The sequence below is a fragment of the Nematolebias whitei genome, chromosome 1 (genome assembly GCF_014905685.2).
Source record: "Nematolebias whitei isolate Nwh7 chromosome 1, NemWhi1, whole genome shotgun sequence".
NCBI classification, from domain to species: Eukaryota; Metazoa; Chordata; class Actinopteri; order Cyprinodontiformes; family Rivulidae; genus Nematolebias; species Nematolebias whitei.
The window spans coordinates 6,132,761-6,148,435 of NC_056498.1; the positions used below are offsets into that span (position 1 = coordinate 6,132,761).

At 41.9% G+C, this 15,675-nt stretch overlaps 1 protein-coding gene across 1 annotated transcript in view; it reads right to left on the bottom strand.

Moving 5' to 3' along the window:
• The window catches only part of ank2b (ankyrin 2b, neuronal), a gene marked incomplete at its 3' end in the record, with an annotated part of 215,575 nt that overhangs the window by 113,172 nt on the left and 86,728 nt on the right, over positions 1-15,675 (bottom strand). Inside the window, 9 exon segments of the mRNA XM_037674797.1 lie at positions 752-839; positions 5,944-6,085; positions 7,570-7,642; positions 10,124-10,222; positions 10,294-10,392; positions 10,498-10,596; positions 10,778-10,876; positions 10,956-11,153; positions 14,213-14,311. Of these exon segments, the coding sequence (XP_037530725.1) occupies positions 752-839; positions 5,944-6,085; positions 7,570-7,642; positions 10,124-10,222; positions 10,294-10,392; positions 10,498-10,596; positions 10,778-10,876; positions 10,956-11,153; positions 14,213-14,311 (996 nt within the window).

Genomic DNA, 15,675 nt, shown 5'->3' on the forward strand with positions numbered 1-15,675 from the left:
TATATGTATATACATACATACATACATACATACATACATACATACATACATACATACATACATATATACATACATACATACATATATACATACATACATACATACATATATACATACATACATACATACATATATATATATACATACATACATACATACATATATACATACATACATACATACATATTTACATACATACATACATACATATATACATACATACATACATACATATATACATACATACATACATATATACATACATACATACATACACACACACACAAACAGCACCTTTCTATCTAATCAAGATAGTCAAAGTTCTTTAAAATACAATCTGTGTCCTCATTTACCTCCAACACACACATTCATACAGCTCTCTACTAGATCTCTACAAAGATAATCTGAATCTGTAGAGATTAATCAGTGCTTTAAATCACATTCATACACTGAAGGGACACACATCAGAGACAATGAGGAGTTCATTGTCTTGCCCAGGACACTTCAGCATGTGATTGCTGGTGGAATCGAACCCTCAACTCTCCCATTGGAGGATGACTGCTCTAACCACTCAGCCACAGATGCCCCGTGTATATATTATAACATTTTTACAGATTATTTTTAACAACCTGCATCATATTCAAAAGGAATTTAGCCAAACAAAATTTAATTGGAATATAATTAAATGAAACGGACGTTAACCCTGAGGGTGCTCTGCACCTGGTGCACCCTGAGGTGCACCTTCAGGTACCTGGTGAGCGGTGAGCATCTCATCCATCATGCCTTCATGCCGAGGGGAGTAGTAGCTGTGGTGGGTGGGCGTGAAGGACCTGTCACAACTGGAGCACAGACGGAAAACAAGCTTTAAAACCAGAGATGGTCAGAAAACACTTACACTTGAATTTACCAATAAAAGCTGTTTCTATTCTATTCTATTCTATTCTATTCTATTCTATTCTATTTTATTCTAAAACAAAAGAAAGGCAGGAAATTGGGAAGCACAGGTTAAATTAGTTTACACTCTAAAGGTGATTATCTTTAACACAAATAGGAATTAACGTCCACCATCTGACATCATGAATTGATGTGGACAAAGGTTTGTTATTTCTGGCCCTGGAGATCTTGTTTTAATAAAAGTCACTCAGTCAAAACAAATAAAATTAGATTAAAGCTTTCACACACTGAGCCTGTGTGTGTTCATTAAATAAAGAGTTTGAAGCACTGTCACAGATAGGACCTGACAGGACACCCTCACTCCGTATTCTTTGTTTTGTTGCCTTACAACCTGGAATTTAAATGGGTTTTAATTCATTTATAAGTTGTAGCTCTACATAATTTAATCCAAATTTATAAACTTAAAAACTATTTATTTATTGTCTGGTGGGACTCCGGAGGCAGCTGGAGGACCAAGCAGTCTGCAGCCTTGGCTGTTGCTGAGGCAAAAGCTCGGATGTGGGAGGAGTTCTGTGAGGCCTTGGACAGAGAATCTCTGTCGGCTCCGAGTAGATTCTGGCGAACCATCAGGCGGCTGAGGAAGAGAAAGCAGAACTTTACTGTTGACCTCAACCAGTGATGTCGACGGGAGGTGGAAGGAATACTTCTTGGACCTTCTCAATCCCACCAGCATGTCTTTCATGGAGGCAGCTGAGTTGGGGGACTTTGGGGTTGGTCTGTCCATAAACGTGGCTGAGGTTGCTGAGGAAGTTAAAAAGCTCAGAGGCGGCAGGGCTCCGGGAGTGGATGAGATTCACCCTGATTTCCTTAAAGCTCTGGACATCGGGGGCAGTGCCACTGGATTGGCAGACTGGGGTGGTAGTCCCCCTCTTTAAAAAGGGGGACTGGATGGTGTGCTCCAATTACAGGGGCATCACTCTCCTTATCCTCTCTGGTAAGGTCTATTCAGGGGTACTGGAGAAGCAAGTTTGATTGTTGGTTAAACCTCAGATCCAGGAGGAACAGCCAGGCTGTGGAACACTGGATCAGCTCTTTACCCTCACTAAGGTCCTCGAGGAGTCATGGGAGTTTGCCCATCCAGTCTACATGTGTTTTGTGAACTTGGAGAAGGCATTTGACCGTGTTCCTCGGGGTACACTATGTGTGTGGGGGGAGGGGGGTGCTCCATGAGTATGGGATTGGGGGCCCATTATTATGGGCTGTTCGGTCCCTATACGGTGTGAGAGTTTGGTTCACATTGCCGGTAGTAAGTCGGACCCCTTCATGGTGGCAGTTGGACTCCTCCAGGGCTACCCATTGTCACAGATTCTGTTCATAACTTTTATGGACAGAATTTCTTCGTGCAGCCAGGGGGTGGAGGGAGTCCGGTTCGGTGGCCTCAGGATTCCATCTCTGCTCTTTGCAGATGATGTGGTCCTGTTGGCGTCATCGTGCCATGAACTTCATCTTTATATCTGTTGCTGCTGTTACATTTGAATTTCCCATCCATGGGACAATAAAGACTGTTTCTATTCTATTCTATTCTATTCTATTCTATTCTATTCTATTCTATTCTATTCTATTCTATTCTGTTCTTCAGCTCTCACTGGAGCGGTTCGCAGCCGAGTGTGAAGAAGCTGGGATGAGAATCAGCATCTCCAAATCTGAGGTCATGGTCCTCAGTGGAAAAGGGTGGATTGCTGTCTTCGGGTCGAGGGTGAGGTTTTTGGAGTTCAAGTATCTCGGGGGTTTGTTCATGATTGAGAGAAGAGTGCAGCATGAGATTGACAGAAGGATTGGTGCAGCATCTGCAGTATTGCGGACTTTGTGCCGATCCATTGTGGTGAAGAGGGAAAAACTCTCTGGCCAAGCTCTCTGTTTACCGGACAGTCTACATTCCTATCCTCACCTATGGTCACAAGCTCTGGGTAGTGACCGAAAGAATGAGATCCTGGATACAGGCAGTTGAAATGAGTTTCCTCTGCAGGGTAGCTGGACTCTCCATTAGAGACAGGGTGAGAAGTTCAGGTATCAGGAGAGACTCGGAGTAGAACTGTTGCTCCTTCACATCGAGAGGAGGCAGTTGAGGTGGTTTGAACTTCTGGTAAGGATGCTCCCTGGATGCCTCCCTAGGGAGGTGCTTCAGGCTGTCCGACTGGGAGGAGACCACAGGGAAGACCCAGGACACTCTGGAGAGACTACATCTCTTAATTGGCCTGGGAACACCTTGGAGTCCTCCCAGAAAAGCTGGAAGAGGTGCTGTGGAAAGAGATGTCTGGACCTCCTTGCTCAAGATGCTGCCCCCGAGACCTGACTTCAGAACAAGAGGAAGATGATGGATGGATGGATGGATGGATGGATGGATGGATGTTTCTGTGCTATGGGTTGTTGTTTCATATTGAAATGTATTTCATATCTTCAAAGTGGAAGTTAATGTGTTTGAACTAAAGGAAATAAAACTCAGTCCTTTTTAAATTTCAGATCATGAGGCAAACACAGAGAGAGGTGAATACTTCTTGTATTTATTGCTCAAGAGACAAATATTTGATAAGATAAAGAACCAGTAGCTAAATATATGATTCTACTTCCACAGTGAGACGTGCCCTCATGTCTTATTTACAGTACCAAGCCTCCATATTTGTCCTCACAAAGTATCTGTGTTCAGGACATACCTTTGCATTCGACTATGGAAAGATGAAAAGTGAGACCAACCATGGAGTGTGGAGAGGACAGGTTGCACAACACAAAAAACCACATGCACACAGTTAGTTCATTCGTGCTCAACATGACATTATGTGCAGAAGTCTTGATCCATCCCTCAATAACTAGTTTACTTCCAAAGATGCTTTAATCTTTTTAACTGGGTTCTGAGCAATTTTACTCCAAGTTTTCAAAGCTGTGATTGTTTTTGTAGGCCGGTCTTTGAGTCTGATCATTTTCAGGACATTTTGTCTTCTTTTATAAACTTTTTAACACTGGCTAATTAGAATTTGTAATTAAAGAAACAAACCAGTGTTCAGTTAAAACAAAACAGCTTAAATGTTCAAGCTACATATCTGCCAAAAGTAACATGTTGGAAAATGATAAAATAGGATTTAAACAACATGGGGTTTCTCAAAGAAGGTGTTAGCTGAAAATCATTCATACTAGTAGAGCGGATAATAGAAAATGCAAGCAAATTGAAAAACAAGCACCAAGTTCGGTGTGACGGTTTTCTTTAAGGTCAAATCTGCCTGATGGGTCATTTGAAAGATGAAGGCCTTTTTTCAAGATGGATGCCAAATTGAGCTTATTTCTGCACAATAATCATAATGCAATTACTTGAACAATTTATGTGTTAATGTATATGTTGTCCTCTGTCAGTAGCCTGGTACTGTACACGTAACTCACATTATTAAATAGTTTTTGGTGACCATTCATGTAGAATTCTTAAGATTACTCCTGGGTACATCCATGCCAAATTTGGCACTTGTGTCACATTTTGCACAATTCTTGTGCAACATTTGTTATAGCTGCTTCACTCTAACATTACATACCAGTAGATGAAAATAATAATAATGATGCATTTTTCAGATCCCCATAAGGGATTTTCTGTCTTTCTAATTTCTTAAGTTCACAACTTTACATAATGTTCAACTACTGCAGATTGTTTTAAATGTCAGACTAATTCTGCTTCCTCTGATGGTTCATTTAAAGCAGGGGCGCCCTCGCTTTTTCAGCCTGCAAGCTCCTTTAAAAATGACCAAGTCAAAGTGATCAACCTACTATAAGGCCCCGTTTCCATGAGAACACCCTCTGGAAATGTTAATGTTTTTTTTTTCAATGTTTATTATGAGCAGATTTACATGAAAACGCTGTATTTCGATGTCTGTTGGGTTGCCAGATAAGAAATGATGAACTATAATAATGTGGCTTTCAAATGATAGTATTTTGACCTAAACTGTCATATGTTCTGAGTAAAGATATTCTAAGATGAGGTGTGTGTTGTGTTTATTGAACGTGCACAGAAAAGGAGGAGGTAAATAAAACATTTTAAATTTATCTGGCAACCCTGATGCTGGGCTCAGCTGCATTCATTGTGCATGCAGCATCTGCATGATCACATTTAGCCCAAACTGGTGAATACATCAACAACTCTTTGGAGCCTGGATTTTATCAGTTTTGCTCCTACATGCTGAAAAAGAGTGAGCAGCACAAAAACACTCTGCTCTCTGCCATTTATTTTAACTGTTGTTATTTATTATAACGGTTGTTATTTATTATAACTGTTGTTATTTATTATAACTGTTGATAGTGCCGAAAAATTTGGACTGCAGCTGCCTGGAGTGCATGTGCCACTTCCCTCTTGGAGCATTTCACACCTCTATGGGGGTTCCCTTGAATATCTCCAATCTGACCTGGATTCAGAAACCTTCATGAGGCTGTTGTCTGTAAATGAACAGCCGGACGTTTCATGTTGTGTAAACGGGGCCTCAGTCTGGCTGTCCTGTCTGTCAATCCAGAGACAAATTTCACAGATGGATGATCGGCTGACGTCCGTTTTTTTAATGCCATGTGCCCATAATACCTTTGAGATCAACCGGTAAATCATGATCGACGTACTGGGCACCACTGCTCTAAAGGAATTTAAAGACTTGAACACTGTGTCATGATGAATGAGTTCAACAAGGTTAAAATAATTATTATCTTGTACATATTAAATTTGTCTGGCTTTTAATGGGCAATATATTTGAAAAATGATGGGTGGCTGAAGACCCGTCCACTGCACTGTGTGTTCAACCAACAACACTTTCCTGCATATGAGAGTAGTTGGACTGAACGAGTCAATGGATGGAGACACATCAGTAGATTAAAATTAATCTCTAGATAACAAAGTGTTTATGTAAATGTCATGAAGTACTGTCACCCTCTTTGTATCTGTATCTGTTCACAGTGAACCTTTAGCTGAAGGTACATTTACTATAGGTTGATGTTGTTCCATGTTCAGCCACGTTGAGGTGAACTCTGTACCTGTCAGTGCGTCCACCTTCCAGGCTGAAGCGGAGGTAGTTCATTCCTTCCAGGTACTGTCCTGGAAGGGAATCATCTCCCAGCTCTCTGAGGTCCTCGGCTCTCAAATACTCCCCTCCATCACCGGTCATTGTGTCATCGCCTTCAATGAGAAAACAAGTGGAGGGAAAAACCTTGAAAATGCAACAAAATCAACTTTTTAATCAAGTGATCCTTAATCAGACAACAGATTATCTGCTTTAATTGATACTTTGCACACCAACATTCAAATTTACCAAGAGATTCTTGAGATTGAGATTATTTTGCTGGTGAAAAATTAGGATTTAAGGCAGGGCTTTTCAACTAAATTGCTCAGGGGGCCACAGTTACGGACAGCCAAGAGCTCAGGGGCCGGACATCCAGCAGTTATTGTCATTAAGTTTGCTTTACAGTTTAAAATCTAGTTTTATTTAAAACTGAACCCACTGGTGGGTTGAACTGAGCTCACCTGGGGACGCCAGTTGAATAGCCCTGATTTAGGGGGTTCCCCTAATTCAAAAACCCCTCACCAACGAAGAAGTGACACAAAACACAAATTAGTTGCAGTTCCATTAATAAGTGTATAAATGGACAGCCCTGGTCAAACACAGCCACATCAGCTGAGTTCTGCGTGCGTGTTAATGCTCCAACCATCCCTAAACGTTCCAACAGGGCCACCGCCAGAAGGAAAAGCAGTCGGGTGGTTTCTAAATAAAACACCAGCCGCAGCTCATCTCCGTGCACGACACTCTTTTAGGAATTAAAACAACAAGCACCGAGCTGAATACCTTGTGTGCTGTCGTCTGACAAAACGTCTTCATCGATGATGTTCCATGCTGCAGTCGGAGAGTTCAGTCACTCACTGCTTAATAATCTCTGAATATGCTCAAGAGGTGGCAGCAAACACTCAGACAGGTGTATATGTGCTCACTTGTTGTGCTTAGGCTGATCACATGTTTCTGTTCAGGCGGCTCTCGATCACTAAATGTTTTTGAACTGTCTCCAGTAGTTTGATCATGCAAAGTGTTTCCAGACAAACAGTAACAGTTTTAGATGAGGCTGGTGGAACCAAATATTCTGTTTTTATGTTTTGTTTCATGAAGGCTTTGCATCTCTTCTTAAGTCCATGTTGACCAGATCTGATCTTGGAAAAATAGTCCATTCCTTCATTCCAACCCGACCTGATTATTGTAACACGCTTTATGTTGGGGTCAGCCAGGTCTCCTTTCACATCTCCAGCTTGTCCAAAATGCTGCAGCTCGGCTCTTAACAGGAACTTGTAGGTTTGATCCTATCTCACCAGTTCTGTCCTCCCTTCACTGGCTCCCTGTACATGTCAGAATAGATTTTAAAATTCTCCTGTGGACCTTTAAGTGCATTAATGTCCGTGCACCCTCATATCGCTCTGAGCTACTTCAACCATATGATTCTTCTCGGGCGCTGAGATCATCTGATCAGCTGCACTGTAATAAGTGACACCATTTTTCCTTTAATTACTGCAGTTGATTTTATTGTTAAGCTCTTTGTTAACAACTGCTGTTATTAAATGTGCTTCATAAATAAATTTGACTTGACTCATGTTGAGCTCTCAAATGTAAGACGACTCACCCTCTTCGTCAGAGACGTCCAGCACCTCAGTCATGGTCTCTGGTACGTTCAGCTTGTGTTTCTCTGTCACCGTCTGGCAACAAGAGACTGCACGTTAGTCACAGAACAACCACGAGGCCCTGAGCCCAGCACCAACAGGAAATATTACAGTAGAAAAGTGGATTTGTTTCCGAATCAGCTGGTCTGAGGTGTAATTGGTTTACATGGGAGTGATTTGATTTGAATGGAATGAATGGGACTGATCTGGATTTAATTGAACTGAATTTAAAATTTGGCACTGGATAATATCATAAACCCACATTTTATTCACAATGTAATGCAGTTACAAGTGTTTAAATTACCAATTGGGCCATTTTAGAAAAAAAATAAAATAAAACAACTTTCAATTTGATCACATCTCTTTAAAGTAGCTACAGGTTCATGCTTCCTCTTTGAAGCTTCACATCATCTTCTGACAATGTTCAGTCAGATCACCTGGATGAGATGACCTGACTGAACACTGTTGGATTTTTACCTGGATTATTGAGCATGGACTTTGGATAATTTATTTATGTTTTTACTTTAAAAATCTCAGGGAAATTCAAGCAGAAAGATTACAAGTAAAGGAAAACACAACACAGAATCCTCTAAGCCATAATTATATCTTTAAATAGTTATCTTAAAAGCCCTGCTAAAACCCCTTCAGAACAACCTTGAACAATCCCTTAAACCTTTTTTTTTGGAAAAGTTCTAAAAAAGCTAAAAACACAACAAGGCATCCGCAGTTTCCAGAAATAATTTACAGTTTTGATCCGTCTGTCCACAGAATAGCTTTACTCCTCGCTTCAGTCATAAATAACCAGAGTGGACAGCAGCCCTTCTGGACGGGCTTTATGTTCCCGGGCAGCTCCTTCTTTGCATGATAGAGCTTTAAACCAGTATTTGTGAACAGCACAATGAGCTGCAATTCAAGGTTCAAGGTTCTTTATTGTCATTTACATCACTAGAGGTGCATGAGGTGGAAGGAAAGTATGTCCATAGGGTCACAGTTACACCCAAAAATAGCAAAAATATAAAGTATAAAAAGAAACAGTATGTCTAAGATATATGCTAAATGAATGCTAAACGATACACTAACAGATCTGAGATATAAACTAAAGTTACAGACAGTGATTTGTAGAAGTGTTATCAGAATAAGAACTGTTTTAATTCAGCTTTTAGTGGAAGTTTTTGCAGATTGGTGAACCCCTGCCTGTTTTTACTTCTGAGAAATTCAGCCTCTAAAATGTTCTTTTCAGAGCCAGTTCTATCGACCTGCTGCTAATTACCCAAGATGGAAAATGTTGCTCCAACTCTTTCTTATTTGCAGCATTTAGTGACCTCAGGTTTAACTTTTGTTTCCCATGTCCTATGTTTCCTATGTTCCATAGTAAATAAAATGCTGGTTTATGAGATTTACAAAACAATGCATTCTGTTTGTATTTACATTTTACACATCCTGTTTGGGTTTTCAGAAATGAGTTTGTGAATGAATGAGAATAAATAAGGAAAAACTACTTTATTTATTTCGTAAGAGTGAAATTTTGAGGTATTACTTTGTTTTGCTGCAGCTGCATCGTGGTGAGTTGGTTAGCACTGTTGACTCGCAGCAACAAAGTTGTGGTTTGGAAACATTTTGGAGTGAAGTTTGCATGTTCTCCTTGTCCATCATAGGCATCACAACAATTATATGTGATGGGGACGTGTCCCCCTCATGTTAAAAAATACTCATTTAGAAACACCTCCCCCCCCCCCCACACACACACACACATTTACCATGAAATATTAGTTCACCCAGCAAAGTTTCTATTTCTCCATGAACAAATCCATTCCACTTGATTAATAGGAGAATACTCAAACCACTAAGAGTCCACTCCGGGTTTTCCTGGTTACCTACAACAACTCACCACCCAAGGTCACTTGGCTTGGCAGGGCGCTCATCTCTTCTGGGCTTTGTTGTCGACGGGGTGGGGGAGGAGGAGGCGACACCTCAGTGATGATCTACTACATTAGTGCCAGCAGTTGTCGACTGGGAGGGGGTGGCATTGTGCCATGATTCTCTCTAAAATAGTTACTGAATCAAGTGTTTACTTACGTAGGTAAACGTAGATGTTTAACAACCCGTTAAAATACACCAGATCATAGGAGGTGTCTGGACCTCCAGACCCCTCTCCCCACCAATGTGCCCCCGTCCCCACACACATTGCAAATGCTTTTGACGCTATTGTCATCCATAACTGGGTTTTCTCATCATTATTCTCACTCAGCCCAATAACCATGCATGTAAGGTGATTGGAAATGGTCCACAGGTGTAACTGTATGCATGAACAGCTGTTAGTTTCTCTGTGGCCCCTTAACACACTGGTGACCTGTCTATGGGGTCCACCCTACATCCTACATCACACTGTGGGCACCACAGCTGTCTCTGTTGGTTTGCTAACACTCCGCAGTATTTTCTGAGTAAACGGTGTAAGGTGTTCAAGTAACAATGAACACAGAGGTGTTTGAACGCAGCATGCCTGGGTTTGTGACGTACTGTTGTTGTGGTAATAATCTCCTCAGTGACGACCCTCAGAGTGTCCACCACAGAGATGTAGCCCAGTCTCCGGGCAATACCCAGTGCCGTGTTACCATTCTGGACAAAGACAGGTGGTCATTAGCTGTGTGTCCTTACATGTGAATGTGTGTGAATGTGATTTTACGCACCACAGTAATAGCGTTGGGTTTGGCTCCGTACTGCAACAGAACATTAATGATATGTGTGTTTCCTTGCTGGGCTGCCTGGTGAAGGGAAGTGTATCCATTCTGGGAGAACAAAATACATGTTTGGTTTAGAATATAACTTTTTTTGTTTAGCAATTCAAGTTTAATGAATGAACTGACAATGATCAGTACAAAGTAAATCAGTACCTTGGTCTTGGCATTGACACTGGCTCCATTCTGAAGCAGGAAGTTGACCATCTTGGCATTGCCATAGTGACATGCTACAATTAGAGGACTGTATCCCAGCTGTAAAACAACAATAAATATGTTTTAATTCACCAAACAGGAACAATATGAAGCACCAAGCAACCAACCATTTACACAGAAATATTTAAAAAATACTGTCCATTTGCTGAAACCTTCAGTAGAAGAAGCTCAAAAATCTTGTACAGAAAAGCTGGATGTTTAAACTTAATGCTCATTCTACCTTGGTCTGTTGGTCCAGGTTGGCACCGTTCTTGGTGAGGATCTCAGCAACACACACTTTATCCTCCTGGGCTGCCAGGTGGAGCGCAGTCAGGCCGCTCTGCGAACGGAAGCATAGCAATGATGTAAGGAAGTGACATGTGGAAACCTTTCACTTGCAGGTTTGGTCTCCCTGTTACCTTGGTGGGGACATTGATCTGTGCTCCCTTACTGATGAGCAGGGCAGTCATGTCTGCGTGACCCTCCTGGGAGGCCAGATGGAGAGGAGTGACACCCTGCTTGGTCAGGATGTTGGTGTCTGCACCATACTGCAGCAACACTGTGGCAATGTCCATCTGGTTCTTCTTAGATGCGATGTGCAGAGGAGTGTAGCCGTTCTAATGTGAGAGGGACAAACTTTGATGATAGGGCTGTGAACCTGGTGCTGACTGGAAAAGAGTTCAATAGATGCTAAATCAGCAGTGACTCCATCCCTTTGATGTGTTTTTTGTGCCATGGAGCTCCTTGAAAACACATTTTCTGGAGTGGTACAAAATGTGAACAGTTTGAGAACTACTATTGATAACCATATAAAAATAAAGTTCAGTGTGTGGAGAGAGTCACTGTTGGGCTGAAGGTCTCAGGTTTTCTAGGTCATTTTGATTCAAGTCAGTCTCTCACTGGGCTGCAACTTCTGGAAACTCCATCCATTATTTTTGACCCTCTTCTTCCTTTTTGGGTTTACGGGGGTCACTGGTGCCCACATCCAGCAGTCACTGTGCAAGAGGTGGGGGACACCCTGCACAGGTCTTGAGTCCATCACAGGGCCACATAGAGACAAACGAGACAAACAACCATTCACTTTCTCACTCACACCTAGGGACAATTTAGAGTCACCAATCAGCCTAACATGTATGTTTTTGGTCTGTGGGAGGAAACCGGAGTACCCGGAGAAAACACATGCAGCACGGATAGAACATGCAAACTCCACCCAGAAAGGCCTCTAGCCAGGATTCGATCTGATGACCTTCTCGCTGAGAGGCGGCAGCTCTGCCAACTGAGCCACCGTGCTGCGAGCCACTGCTGCCAGTGTTTTCCCCTACATCGCTTGCAAGTCGCTGATCACTTCCACAATTGGGGGGTGATACCTCTGTATCATTTTACCTAGTGCATCTGTATTTTGCATCGCTAGCTTAGCACTATGTCAGTGCTGGCAATTGTTGACCCGGGGGGGGGGGGCGGGTGTTGACAGGTACTCTGTTCTGTTGACAGGGTGGGAGCCATGCTTGTATAATGGTAGGGGAAACACTGTGCTAGGCCTGTCACAATAACAAATTTTGCTGGGCAATTAATTGTCTCAGAAATTATTGCGATAAATGATAATATTGTTTGAAATTTGACAATAATTAGTAATTATTGTCAAATTTAAGAAGAAATGTTTATTAATTTTTGTGTGTAGTACCTTTTTTGACCATTGGATGGCAGTAAAAGAGTGTTTGAACCGAAGAATGGATAGTGAGGGAGCGAGCAGCGTGTCTCTTTAAGAAAAATGGGAGGGAGGCCCTTTGACGTGACATGGGCTGTCTCTCCTTCCTGATTTTCAGTTCTCAAAATGGCTGATGCTAGGTGTGGTTTGAGCTCTTTAGCATAGCATTTTCTACACGAAGCTTTTAATAAAAAAAAATCAGTAACCAAGTTCTCAGCTTCTTTTTGCAGAAAAAAACAACTTTTTACACAAAGGCATGGGTTTCAACAGTGAATTTTGGAGCTTTGACAAGACAGAGGTTTTTTTCCCCGAGGTCGGCCTGTTAGCTTAGCTCATAGCTTAGCTTCTCAGCTTAGCTGTTTTTAATGATCCAAAAACGTGATTTTGGATGGTTAAAACAGATTTTAAAGAGAAAGGGAGGAGTCACTGAAGAGCACCAGAGTTGAGCTTTTTGTCATCCAAGCTTTTTGTCATCCATTGTCTTCAGTAGAAAGAGAAAGACATGAAAAAACGATAAAGCTAATAAATGAAAATGAGGTTGATAATTTTCATTTATCATGCGATTAAGTGATTTATTGTTTATTAAGACAAGCCTACACTGTGCCATATTCTGGAAACTCAAAATTGTAAAGAAAATTAAGAAAAAGGGATGGATTTCAGTTGCAGTTTCACTGAATTCTGAATGTTTGTGACTAAGCAGCCAGTGAACCGTGCAGCCCCATTTTACACGGTGGATTTTAAAAATTTACTGTCTGTTTTTGTGTGCACGGTTTGTACCATTATATTCTACATCATGCACAGCATTTTGTTGCTCACAACCACAAACACAGTATATACCTTGGAAGCTACCCCAACAGTTATGATTTGATCTACTGCAGTACAATTTTGACTTGAAGACCAGCAGACCTTGTTTTCAGACCTGGACGTTCCATGCAGAAGCCTCTGAGGGTTCTGTCTACAGGAGAGCTCCTGTACAGGCGTCAACATTCAGCTGTGGTGCTGTAGATCGCTGTTCACCAACTGCTTTCCACAATTTCCAGCCCATTGAGATACTGGCATTATCTGACCACTACTGGTAAATGTGTAAATATTGTTTGTTTGTTGTTTAAATCTGAGGCCATGGCCTCAGTTGGAAAAGGGTGGATTGCTCTCTTCGGGTCGAGGTCCTGCCTCAAGTGGAGGAGTTCAAGTACCTCGGAGTTTTGTTCACGAGTGAGGGGAGAATGGAGCGTGAGAATGACGGATTGGTGCAGTGTTTTCAGTATTTTAGCCTCTGGGCCAGTCTGTCGTGATGATGAGGGAGCTGAGCTGTAAGGCAAAGCTCTCTGTTTACTGGTCAGTCTACGTTCCTATCCTCACCTATGGTCATGAACTCTGGGTAGTGACTGAAAGAATGAGATTGCGTATACAGGCGGTTGAAATGAGTTTCCTCTGCAGGGTAGCTGGACTCTCCCTTAGAAATAGGGTGAGAAGTTTAGTTATCCGGGAGAGACTTGGGATAGAACCGCTGCTCCTCCACATCGAAAGGAGCCATTTGAGGTGGTTGGAGCATCTGTATGGATGCCCCCTGGGCACCTCCCTAAGGAGGTGCTTCGGGCATGTCTGTTTGGAAGGAGACTCTGGGGAAGACCCAGGACACTCTGGAGAGACTATGTCTCTCAGTTGGCCTGGGAACTCCTTGGAGTCCTACCAGAAGAGCTGGAAGAGGTGGCTGTGGAAAGCGATGTCTGGACCTCCCTGCTCAAGATGCTGCCCCCGAGACCTGACTTTGGAACAAGAGGAACATGATGGATGGCTGTTTTTTAAGAGTATTCAGATCGATGTAGACATCTTTTAAATAACCCATCAGTTATAGTTTAAATGCAGCCTCCTACAGACTCATTACTGCATTCAGAAGTGAAATATTTGTCTTTTAACTGAAAACCTGAAAAGACAGATCCTCATCCTGAGCTGAGCACTTCAGACACTCACCTTAGCTGTTGTGTGTGGCGACGCTCCTTTGTCCAACAGCAGGAGCGCCACCTTCTGGTTATCGTAATGAGCTGCGACATGAAGAGGGGTGAGGCCGTTCTGTTGGGGGGAGCAGAGGTGGATTAAATGGCAGTTAGTGAAGCAGGGAGGTGTGAACTTCCATCCCATAGCAAAACGCATATTAAGATGTCAAGTAAAAAGGATGACTGAGTCATTACTGAAAGGTGTGGAGTCTGAAAAGCACTGAAAGAGACGTTTGAACTAGAGTCTGACCGATATATCAGTAGGGCCAATAATTTAGGCTAGGCTGATATAGATGTTTGGGGGGCATATCTGTATCAATGATAACGGTCCAATTATGTGCCAATATAAACACTTATACAATTTTCACTCCTAAAATACTGGAACCAGCCGTAATTGTACAACGTATCAGCAGAGGGCACATGAAGACTACTTTCAAGTCATGACCGTTTACTTAAGTTTCACTTTCACATTCAGCAAAGACAAAGCAGGGAGAAATACCATGCGCGTAGCCAGGGGGGGTTCGGGGGGTTCGAACGAACCGCCCACTTTGCCAATGAAGTCCCACCTACAACTCCCGCGAGATATAGAACACATTGACCTTGACAGAGTTGTTGATGTGTTTGCAAACAAACACTCGAGGAGGATGGAGCTGGACTCACTTGTCTATCCAGAGATATAAGATGTTGGACAAAACTGTCTTATGCATTGTAAAAAAAAAAGGTTTTGCAAAACTACATTTGTCTTGAGAAATTTTAATCTTACTCTATAGTGTCATTTTTTTATGTGTAGATGTGGATTGTATTGTATTTTTCAATTCATTAATTTCATTCATAAAAAACAATGTCTAACAAAGCAAAGTAAAAAGATGAGTTATTTTTGCAATTGAAGTAATGTTATTATTTGCGGGCTTAGTTTGCATTTATGTTGTTAGAGTTAAGGAGTGGTACTGTGCCTTTAAGAGGATGACGTCTTTCATTCTTCTTCGGTGTTTTTTTTTTTTTTTTGTGTATGTTCGGGCGGGACTCGGGAGTACCGAAGTGTTCGTTCGTGTCTGGGATGAGTTCTGAATAGAAGACTGGACACACACACGCTATTCCCCTCTCAGTGTGTTGCTCTTTCTCCACTCACAACCGCCTATTTGGTAACACAGATTTACCTCACACAGCAGTGTTTTAACTAGCTAGCTAATTAGCTTGTTTACACATTTGAAGTTATGTGTACCACCGCCAATGAACCAATCAGAGTAGTCCTACAGGTCCACTTTTTCTTCAAACGAACCGCCCCTCATAAAATCCTGGCTACGCCTATGAATACTGTGTTGCGTATCCTGATGCATGCTCAATAATCCAGGTAGAAAAATCTAAAAAAGTTAAATCTGGTCCTCTGGACATTCAAAAAAACAAAACAAAGCAAATCAACAAAAAAATGTAGAAAAGTTT